Source organism: Fundulus heteroclitus, unplaced genomic scaffold (genome assembly GCF_011125445.2).
Source record: "Fundulus heteroclitus isolate FHET01 unplaced genomic scaffold, MU-UCD_Fhet_4.1 scaffold_45, whole genome shotgun sequence".
Lineage (NCBI taxonomy): Eukaryota > Metazoa > Chordata > Actinopteri > Cyprinodontiformes > Fundulidae > Fundulus > Fundulus heteroclitus.
Window position 1 is genome coordinate 255,329 of NW_023396868.1, and position 12,325 is coordinate 267,653.

Below are 12,325 nucleotides of genomic sequence, written 5' to 3' on the forward strand. Positions count from 1 at the left end.
CCTAGTAGTTGATAGTGTTAGTACATCCACTGACTGTAGAATTACCTGTGAAACGTTTTCACACAGCCAGAAAACTGCTTGTTGTTGCAACCAAATCCTATGGGATTCTGTGAGAGTAGGGAGTAGCAAGATGGCGGCCAGTGACTTCAGTTTTTCAGAAAAATCAGCACTCCAGTGTATTATATAGCTCAGTGGTACTGACACTCTACCAGTAATGATGCAACAGAATAGGTGTGTCCGGGACGCAGAGCCGTGCGCCCCTATGCAAAACCCTAGCTAACCAATTAAAAGTCAGCCTCAGATCACGTGCTTGCCAAAGTTGACGCGGCTACATTCACTCCCATTAGACCGGCGCCCTGCACATAGGAAGTGTGCACAATGTGAGCAATTAAATAGAATTATGTATTTACTATTTTAATAAATTCTAACATGTCTATTGGACACAGTATGAATAAATACATTTCTAAGTACTTTGCAGTTCAGAAATCATTTATTATCTAAACGATTTAAAGGGGGTGGCGCCCGAGCGCCCCCTACTGGCCAGCCGCCACTGCCCAAGTTGCAAAATCCACATGTTAGCTATGAGGGAGAACAGCTTTCATATTTGCCTGGTTAAAATCTCCAGCAATGATGAAAACCCCCTCTGTGTGTGCAGATTGCAGCTCGGAGATGATGACAACAGTAAACTCTCTAGGCAGATATAAAGGTCTGCAGCTAATAATCATAAACTCGATGTCCGGAAAGAAAAAACCTGTGACTATTCTAGCATTTTTACACCAGTTGTTATTCATGTAAACGCAGAGTCCACCTCCTCGGGTCTTACCGCTGAGTTGTTTATTTCTGTCGGTGCGGAAAGTAGCTAGCCCCTTCAGGCTAACAGCGTTGTGTGGGATTGATGACATGTCTCTGTCAGGATCAGAGCACAGCATTCTCTAAACTCCCTCTTTGCAGAGAGCTCGAGTTGTAGATGGTCTGTTTTGTTGTCCAGTGAGCGGACGTTGGACAGCAAGATGGATGGAAGCATGTAAGCGGCGATCTGAAGGGGTTAGCCTTTAGCTTAGCTGCTAAGCCTCCGCGGCAGCCGCGTTTCTTCAGCCGGCTACACCGCTACCGCTTCGCTCTCCACCGGCGTGAGCTGCTCGTCGAGTCTGCCGCCTCACAGGCCCCCGGGACTGGTGCCCGTAGTACTCCGAAGCCACGTAAACAGTCAAGTGGTTTCAATTCCAAAAACACTACATGACCGTAACTCAAGCAGGCGCTGGCGGTCATGCACTGATCGGCTGGGTAGATGAGTGGAATAGAAAGCATCCTAGCATCCTGACCAACTGTGCAACAGTGTGGTATGGGAGCTGTTCTGTTGCAGAGCGCAAGACACTGCAGCGGGTGGTGAAAGCCACCCAGCACATCACTGGGACTCCACTACCCACCATTGAGCACATCCAGAAGAAACGCTGCCTACATCGAGCTCACAGCATCCTTAAGGACTCATCTCAGCCAGCCCACAGACTGTTTTCTCTCCTGCCCTCCGGCAGGCATTTCAGGTGCCTCCAGACCAGAACGAGCAAACTAGAGAACAGCTTTTTCGCCAGAGCTGTCTCTTTATTGAACTCTAATCCTCATTGATAGACTCTCCTCTTCCTCCTCACACCTACCTCCATTTTGCTATTCTGTTATTTACAAGACTGTAATGTTCACCTGCACTCCTAACTGTTGCTATAGTATCAACTGTTTACATGCATCTTGCACTCACTCACCATGACTGAATATTGACAATAAAGTTAAATCTAATCTGATCTAATTTAGAAATTGCACCATGAAACAGGATGAAACAGACTAGAGTAAGCCCACAATTCTCTTATTGATATCTTGGCTGGTTTCATTTGACTTTCCCATTATGTAACACAAAGAGACAGAGTGTTTTAGTTGTTCTTTCGAGTTTATCTAGACTCTCCGCAAAAACATCTTTAGCACATTTTCTGCTTCAGTCCATTTCTGCAATACTTGCCTTGGACACCTGCCTATCTTATGGGAACTCTCCAATTGTAATCTGTCATTTCACTTACCTCAATTTAACTGCCCGTCTGCCGTATTCCACAGCACCAACTGCAGATCATCCATTACCACAATGTTCAAACTGATTCCTCACTGCCAGCCACATATTTTGCAAACTCAGCCACCCCAGTATTCTCAGTAATCATACTGTAGTTCTACCCTATGAACCACACCTAAGCACCGTCTTTTAAATAACCCAACTTCCCTAATATCCTCTGTTCTCTACTAGTCATAAGCCACTCTCCTTCAGACAGTCATGATTATGCTCTTACTTTACTGCTTCTCCATAATATGTATATATTGCATGAAAACCCATATTAAATATTACCTGCTTTGTGAGTTAGTTCACATGTTGGAATTTAAAAGCATGACAGATACAGTAACAGTGTGATGCAAACCAAGCTAGTTGTTCAGAATCTTACATTTGATGCCTCATTTAACTAAGGACATAATGCAAACTTATAGATGTGCAGTGTGTTAATGAACAAATAATGTTCTACCTTTGTAAAAATAGCCACACGGCATTTGGAGTGAAAAGAACAAAAAAAGTATAATGTGTGCCTTTAGATATATAAAAACACAAACGTATTAAATGCACACACCAGCACCGCTTGTAGTAACCACAGTGGCTTTGCTGGGAGCTCCATCACCCTTGGCGTTGTAGGCAGTCAGAGTTATAGAATATGTTGTCTCAGGGAGCAGACCAGATACAATGGTTTCCTGAACAATAGAAACAGTCAAAATGAGAAAAGACAAACATGTGACATAGCCAGGCAACAGGCAGGTTTTAACAGCAAGCTCAGTTTAGCTGTCAGTGAAATTGAACTAAATCCGGTTTCAGTTCAGATTATTTAGATAGCACTATTTCACAAATTTTGTCTTAAGTCCCAAAATTAACAGTAAATAAAATTTACATACATAAATATTTATTCCATTTAGTCCCATCAAAAAGACAGATTAAAGTCATACTATGTAGATTCTAAATTAATCCTGGTTATAAAACAATGCAGTCAAATATATTACTCTAAATCATGGCTATTTAACTAAATTGCTCAGGGGGGCACAGTTATTGAAGGCCAACAGCTCAGGGCCCAGACATCCAGCAATTAAAGTCACTATTCAAAAAAACTGTAACAATGATCTGTTAGTTTTTTAATTGTTTTAGTTTTACAGCATCAAATAATAAATGTCATTAAAGCCGCAAGTGGCGATGAGCGGTGTGGGCTCGTATCAAAGCATCCAAACTGGGCTGCCATTCACAGGACAATACCTGGCAGGCTGAGGGTTATTTAAATAAATATTAAATAATTTAAGAATTTAATTGCACAACACAACTACAGTATGTATTTCATGTAATGTGAAAATGTAGATAATCAAAAGGAGTTGACCCATTTTACCCATTTTGTCTTAGGTTCCTGTAAGACAAAAATCAATCTATCGTAAATCAAGTTCTTAAAAAGTCTTGTAAGAAAGAGACCTCAATCTGAGAAAAACAGATAGTATTAGTATTTATCTGCTTATGTTGATTTAAAGTGGTATGTATTTTAATTATCCCCTCCATTAAAATTGTTTTTTAATATTTGATTTTAGCTGGGGTTAAGAAACACTGGCTAGGGGGCATCGGCTATCTTCTGGTTGTTCGACATCGCAGAGCCTCCAATTCTGATGGCCTCTAAAACAATGGCATCTGTATGACTACAAAAAACTACTAGTACATCTGTCATACAGACCAAATCAGTGGAGGAGATGGGACATAGAAGAAAGAGGGCCTCAATTAGTTATGCTAGTGGTAGAGCTCATGCCAGGCTAGGGACTTTCAAGACACTAAAAAATGTGTTTAAAACACAAAGGGTTCCCATGAAATGCAGCTGTTGAAAAAACATGCTTACTTGCCAGAGTAAAGAGAAAATACATAAAAGTTAGATCCATGTGGTGATAATCAGCAGAAACAATATTCCACTCTGTATGACAACCAAACAGGAAGTGACACATTAACATCACCTAGTGACACTGTTGCCAACTCCTCAGCAAGGCAAGTTGCTATTGGCTGTCCTGATTGTTGCTAAAAGTCGCTAGATGATGTCATCACATAATTTGCATATTTGTTCATGTACTTGTGATCCAGTAGGAAAGAGAAGCTTTTGGCAAGACGAAAATGTGATTAAAAACTCTGATAACTCAATATTTTTTATAAAGTATATTACCTAAATCCAGACTACATATATAAAATTTTACCAAAAAGACAGTTATCAGAGGCACATGGTAAACGACGTGAATAAAGGATTCAAGCTATGAGTGAATCAAATTCAGGCAATTATTTTAGTGCAACAGTTTCAGAGAAACAAAAGACTAGATTAAAAACTATATTTGCATTATATTTATATTCCACTTCAAGGCAGAATCACTGTAATCCAAGGCAGAATCACTGGCAACTTTGTGCACGTATTATATATTTTCTATATGAAAACGGAGAAGAGTGGGTCTCTCTTCTCTCTGTTATGACATGACAAACTGCAACTCCCAGCATGCGACACGGTTGGGACTACAACGTCTCAGAGCCACCTACAGCTCTAGTTACCATGGAAGGTGGTGACTGTCCACAGATGAAATTACACCCGGGAATAAAACCACAGTGGACAAAGACATTGCTCTTCTGCAGACCCGCTGTGTTGAGAAGAGATTCAGCTCAATTTCTGTGTGCTGTCAGCACACGGTGGGTATGTGATCTAATTCTTGGCAGGACCCAGTTTGCATCACTGGTTTCCTCTGTATTATGCTTCAGGGAGGTCTAAACTTTAATCTAATGTTAATTCATCTTTAATTCAACTGGAAGATCCCGTATGTCTCAGTGAACCAACAAGATCCGTTCATTTTGTTTTGGCCAAACAAATAGTCGGAGTGACAGAGAGCTGACAGGCTCCTGCACTCAGCAGTGAAAATTGCCTGCATCTCCACGCCAACCCGCGGCTGAGATCCAAGGACACTGAGCAGTGCGCCACCGATCTTTTTTGAGGAGCAACACCAAGTACAGAGATCTCCTTGTTCTCTTTTTACACCCATAAGGTGTTATTTTGTGCCTGGGCAGACCATATTAGATATAGTTTTAATTAGGGCTGTCAAAATAACGCGTTAATTTTGATTAATTAATAAAAATAAAAAAAACGGATTAAAAAAATAACGCAAATTAATCGTATAGGGTAGTTCACTGCTATTGTTTTGATCCGGGTTTTTCGCGCCTGCGCGCCGGACTGGAAGGCAGAAGGCGAGCACAGCGGCAGACGCAAACAGAGCAAAGGACAAGTTCTCTACGTATTTTTCTTCTTTAGATAACGCATCACAAGATCGTTTTAAGAGTAAGTTGATGGTTGATGGTATCAGATTGCCAGATACCGTCCAGATAGCGAGTCTGTGAATGCTGGCCAAACGATTTAGTCCGGCCTGGTGGCCAAGTGCATTATCATTTTTCAACGGCTGTATCTCCTTGCTGCATTGACCGATCTGCACCAGATTTTTTGTGAGTCGTGAGCGAGCGCTGCCCAACGCCTTTGTGTGTATTGCCCGGTGGACGGGCGGGGAAAATGCGCTACAGCTTCTGCGGTGGCTGGCGGCCGGTGTTATGCCGAAAAGTGCATCCCTGCCGAGATATGCATCCCCTGTCGCGGGAGCGCGCCTCGCTCTGTACAGCTGAATATCGACAAAGAAAACGGATTAAAATGTGACCAACGGAGTTACTTGTTCTTATATTAGTGATATCAAAACGTTTGAATATACATCTTGTGTGAAAAAAACGGTGTTTATTTGGCAGATTCGTTTACAAAGGTACATGTGTTTAAACACCATTAAACCCAAAGTTTTTATCTGAGGTACGGCTGATTTATTTGTTGTGGTTTCTTGTCATTCACATACAACAATAAACCATGAGAACCGACGTGAGTTTTGAAACTGCAAAGTTTTGTCTTAAACGGAAGATCAAACGTGCTTCTACAGTAAACTGGACAGCGTTCATAGACCAGTGTGATGCATTCGCGACTGTCAGAAAGCTATGGTGCTTTCAGGAGCATGGGACATTTCAAACTTACAAGGAAAGAGGCATAAAACGGAATAGAACTTAACTCATACAATAATGTATTTTTCCAGAAAATAGCGTGACCTTTCTAACAATACTGAATGCTTTATACTTGTATTCATGATATTTTTTTTTGATTATGCACATCTGCTAGCTTTTTATTCTTTTTCATTATGTCCCCTATATTTTCATTGTGTCCCCTAAATTACTCTATGCCACATATACCACAACGACACATGTTAAAATGTCTGAAGGCATGAAAGGTGAATAAGAATTTTTGAACTTTAATGTATCTAATGCTGATTATTCATTGAATCATTTGAATTTAAATATTTAAAATACTTTCACAGCAAAAATTATTTGCGATTAATTTAGATTAATTAATCACAAGGTATGTAATTAATTAGATACATTTTTTTAATCGATTGACAGCCCTAGTTTTAATGCTTAAGTACTCCAGAGGGAGTTTGTTTGAACTGTGCTGAATCTTTCCAGTGCGTGATTATGTTATAAATGACTCATGTAGTGTATAGATTATGTGTTGGTGAGAGACGAGCCGCGCTGATCAGCTAAGTTAGAACTTTTTCCAAACTTCTCTGTCCCTTCTCTCTTCCTGGTTCCCTGCTTCGACCTCTCCGAGTTGCCCACACTTTTTTCCAAGTCTTTGTCTTGACTGGTTACCACCCTTTGTTCAAAGTCCGCCTTGACGCTAGGCTAGTGAGTTAGCCTGTGATATTAGTGCCTCCATCTTGCGCATAGCACGTAAGGGCCTGTTAGGATTTCAACGAGGTCAAGTGGAACGAGCTGTTTATCCCAGAACTGCATGGCACACAGTTTCTCTGCTGATGTCACAGTTTGGATGTGTACAGCCCTAGCATGGGTGTGTACCTAGATCCCTATATAATGTTTGTGTGATGAGCAACCGGGGCTTCTACCGATCAGGAGCCCATCAGCGCTGGTGTGACTGTAACTGTTTCTCTGTCTTTACGTAGATAAAATATAACTAAAAGTATACTTGTCTGTTTTATGCATCCTACATTCAAGGTAATAAGTAAGTGGGGGTCGCCTGACTGGGTAAAAAGAGCTGGGTCCACCGAGGGTGTTTCACCATAGACGGATTACGGTGATAACATTAACAGGCCGGAGGCCATACATCATCAGAGCTGGCATTTTGTGAGGGGCACCGAGTAGCTCTCGAAGCCCTTAGCTGCAGGCTGTGGTGAAGTCCTTCGGCACCTTGAAGCCCAGAGTTAGAATGGGTTAGAAGCTAACTGTTGCATGAACACTGCTAGTGGCTAGTTTTGCTAGAAGCGTCCGCCATCTTAGCTTCAGGCCTGCTTGTGCGTGTAGGGAATTTCGCCCTGATGTCACAAATTTGTTACGAGACTAACTGGTTGGCAGAAATTTTTTAAATGGTCGCCTGCGGCGATAACAACTAAGGCTTGTATTGTAAAGTTATTAATCATGGTCGTGTCATGCTGCGTGATTGGCTGTGCTAACAGATTGAACAAATATAATCCTAAAAGTTTTTACCGGTTTCCCAAGAAACCAGATCAACGAAGAAAGCTCTGGATAGCGGCGATAAAGCGAAGAAAATTGAATGGCCAACCGTGGAAGCCTGCAAATAATGACCGAGTTTGTCATGTGACTAATCAGAGAAATTAAAATGTTTACAGCGGTTACATTCAGCAGGTAGACACACCCATGACAACCACTGTCAGTCGAAGAGTTACAGAATTACCTCCTTTTGAGCTAATTGTTAGTGCTAATCATTACAGGCTCATAACCTTTGAAATAAATTCCATTATAGCTATTCTTTGATTTTGAATGATATATTATCATGTTTGATTATAAATAATATTTATAATCAAACAGGTATAATTGCATAACATTTCTTTGCTCTGACTGCAAGCACGGGGCTTTTCTGGAGAAGGCAGCTCCAGTGTATCTGTGTGTGTGAGACAGACAGCGCTTACTTATGGCAGCACTCACTGCTGACTCAAGACCATAACTACAGATTGATTAGTGCTTTTATATGGAGTCTCTAGTCGCCAATGACACAAAAAAGGCGCTAGATTTGTTGGTAGTCGCTTTTTTGAAAAAAAAAAAAAAAAAAAAGTCGCTACAGGGCTCTTAAAAGGTGCCAAGTATAGCAACAAAGTCGCTTAGTTGGCAACACTGCCTGTAGTGACATGTTAACACCAACAGCTAGCAGCAGATTTTTACACCTTGACAGTGCAACAACGCGACAGGTTGTCAGTCCATCACGGGCAACAGACTATGAACGTAGAAATGTTTCAAAACATCTAAACTTGTATTTTAGAAGTGAACATCTGTAGGTTATGATGTGAGAAGTTGCACAAAATCAACAAACAAAATCTTTTAACTTGTACAACTAAATAATTACTTTTACAAATACTCACACACACCAAATCAAGTTCACTGACTTGAAGTGAGAAATGTGGCACAAGTTGAACAAATTCAAGTAGGTAAGGAATTAATTTTTGTGGGAAAAACATTCTGTAGGTGAAAATTTGACATGTAACCTCAAATTGATTTAGCATATATGTGAATTTTGGTACAAGTAATTATTTAGTGTACAAGAAAAAAAATGTTGTATACCTTCTCACATCTTAATTTACAGGTGTTCGGATCCAAAATACAAGCTTGGACATTTTCAAACATTTCTCTATTCATAACAGACACACAACTATGCATTCTTACACCTAAGGAAAATATATAGAGAAAAGTCTAAATTACCTGAGCTTTGGGGCTTGAAATGTCACTGATGACTGGCTGGCCATGCGGTTCTCCATTCTTTAACTTGGAGCATACAACATGGTAGCCTTGAATCTGCCCAGACTGCTTCACTGACAAAGGAGCCTTCCATGTCACCTTGATGGCAGTGGAGTTGAGGGTTTCTGTTACCACCTTCCTGGGAGGAGGTCCAAGCACTGGAAATGCATCCCAACAAATAACTTCAGTCCTTTTGATTCTCATCAGTTTTAAGTAAGGGTTTGCATATAATATATAAAATAATACATTTATATATAATACAATATTCAAATACAATATGCATATGCATAATTGGAAGCATTAACTATTACCATATCTAAAACAGTATTTAAAGTACATAAATCCCTTAGCTCTAATTATTATTAGACAAAGCAGTTTAACCCCATTTAATGAATCAATTCGAAATATTTTTTTACCGATTTGACTCAGACTCAGACTCAGACATACTTTATTAATCCCAGGGGGAAATTGTTGTTTGAAGGGGAGTTCCTAAATACAAACCAAATGGCAACTACAAAACTGCATTATGAGTTTCTCAACAGATTTCTTCAAACTCTCATTCAAGAAAAGCACATAAAAGAAGTTCCTATCAGTAGTTCTAGTTACAAATTCACAGAGAAATGAATGTGCTCATGACACTATGTTCACCTTGTGAGTCAGCAATGAAGGTAAAACTGTGTTAGCAGGGTAAACTTTGGCACAGCATCAAAGGTATCGTGCACAAGCACACATTTGACTTTTCATGTCGTCCCCCTCTTTGTGAAAGCATACACTTTTTATTTTCACACGTGCATTAAAATAGATGTGTTATTTCGTCATGTGACGTACAATACGGCAATAGGAAATCAGTGATTAATGACAAATAAGAGCACTACAAAATACTTAATGTCAGCACCTCCACTTGCTCACATTTGGAAAACTGTCTTAGTCTCCTGGTAAAGTTTTAAACCAACTTCATCACTGGTACACCAAACATAAACATTTCATATTTCTGTTAATACTTCAAGCTTCTTAAGCTTAATGCTTAAGCTTCGCTGCAGGTTTGGTTTGGCGGTACATCTGCCCTCATGTCATTAGTTGGACTATGAGGATTTTTTGCCCGATGATTTATAACTGATCCGGCAAAGTGACATTTGATTTCAATATGCTAATATCTTTTGATTGGAGCTAAGTAGCTACAATCTGTCTTCTGTGGAATCAGACACCAGAGTAAGGGACCAGCCTGAATGGGTTGAACATCTACCAAATTTTCGAAATTAGTTAAACTAATCTAACCTCATTCCATATTCTTTTATGATGAACTTTGGTTTTCTAGCTTAGATCCGCAGTTAACCCAATATTCACTGAATTTAGGGTTTTGTTTGTTTTGTTCTGGACTAATTAGTTTCCACTCTCCTCAGCAAACAGCCCCTGTCTCCTCCCTGTCCACATTTCAGTCTCCAATCAGCCCAGTCATCTGCCCAGGCCATTTCCACCTGTTATCACTGATTAGTTCCAACCCCGCTCACCTGTGTATCTGCCTTCTCAACCTGCCTCACTGACCCACTCATAGCATTTCATTTTGTTTCAGCTACCACCATGGTATTTTCAGTTTGTCTACGTGCTCCTGCTGCTTCAGCTCAAGACTGGTATCATCTGCATCTCTCCTGTTTTTTGCTTTTTCAATAAACCCTTTTTTCACGTAACTCTGTGTCCGGCTGAATTTCAGGTTCGCCAGTGGTAACCGTTACATCAACTATCTTTATTTGTCCTTTTTTACTTTTGTGTGTACATAGTTCCTTAGTTTCTTTAATCTTAATTTTGCTTGGTAGTTTGGTTAAATTTTGCTGGCCTAGCAGAGAAGGTTTTGTTGATTGAAATATAGTGTTAATTCAGATAAACATTATATCCTGGTGTTCTCTTGGTGTGCACTTATTTCTGTTAATAAATTCTTATACTTGAATATAAGTTATCACTCATTTATTCCATATCTGCAGAGTTTCCTGATTGTTTATCTTTGGCGATTAGCTGAGTACCTTTATCTTTAGCATTACCGTTTATTTGCTTCTTTTAAAAATTCTCCATTAGATTTAAGATAGGATTCTGGCATGGTCATTTCAAAAAGTATTTTTTTTTTCAGTCAGAAGGGAAGATGTTGGTAAAAAATTAGTCATTTGCTTTTAAACTAAATTTGCTGGGGAAGTGAATAATTTGGTAAGTAAGTTAATAAGTCAATAACTTAAGTTGTATTGTACAATACAGCCATAGACTCATCCAACTGAGCAACAGTAATTGAATGGATAGCGCGTGTTGACCACTGCTAGAAAAGCCACACTGTACATCGCGGTCAGTGGTATTCAGACTTCTAAAATCGCTAACAAATTTATTTTGAGATGCAGTGTAGTGCTCAGTATTCAGTGATATAGACGGCATCTTCCTGTAAACCTCATTTTCAAAATTCTGTTGTCCAATTACTACAAGTGCTGTTATCGATCTTCTAAGTTTTACCTCAACTTTGGCCACTCAAAGGTTAGTAACTTCTTCTTTAATTGTATTCCTTTAAGACCATATATTTTAGTTTATTTATGTGAAGTTTGAGCATGATTTGACAATTCGCACATGGTTTCATTGCTTCCACAAATTTTTTTGCCGATCTCTAAAATGGTTTCATTGCTCACTTTTACTGTATAAATCAGGTTCAAAACGTCTTGCCTACAGCTTACCAATCAATCTCTTATATCTTCACAGAGTTGCTACTATATGTGGCTAATATATTTTTATTTTATAATCTTTGCGCGTTTTCACAATATTATGCTATGTAAGGTGGATATTTAATGATTTTTACCACATATTTTTTTTGCCGTTTGCATACATCACTGTGAACTCGATCACGTGACACGATTCAGTCTCTGATTGGCCAACTGCTATGTTTACAAACAATGAGAATGCATGTGATAGGTTTATTCAATGAAATGTCAATTCTTTTGAGCCAGATTTTTTTATAATTAACAGTAGTTATTACTACAGCGAAAAATTATTTTAGTATTTTTGAAAAAATTATAGATTATATTACAATTTTATATGTATTGATTATATATAAAAATTTACAGAAATTCTTGAACATTTTGTCATTTTAAAAAACATTATCATTTAATTATTATCATTATATTTTCATTTTAATTGTTAATTAGTATTAATTACTTTATTGAAAAGGTTCAGATTAACTTTGTATTAAGATTAAGATAGGCTTAGATAGATGTGTGTGTGTGTGTGTGTGTGTGTGTGTGTGTGTGTGTGTGTGTGTGTGTGTGTGTGTGTGTTTCCGATTAGTACAGTTACCAGACAGCATGGGATTAATTTCCACTGTTATCCTGATGACATGCCATATTTATCCACAAATACTGACAAATCCAATCAATTACTTTGACTACA

At 39.1% G+C, this 12,325-nt stretch overlaps 1 protein-coding gene across 1 annotated transcript in view; it reads right to left on the reverse strand.

The window, feature by feature from the left end:
* Window positions 1–12,325, reverse strand: part of LOC105921789 (receptor-type tyrosine-protein phosphatase S) — a 368,492-nt gene that overhangs the window by 131,937 nt on the left and 224,230 nt on the right. Inside the window, 2 exon segments of the mRNA XM_036131703.1 lie at window positions 2,655–2,772; window positions 8,879–9,072. Of these exon segments, the coding sequence (XP_035987596.1) occupies window positions 2,655–2,772; window positions 8,879–9,072 (312 nt within the window).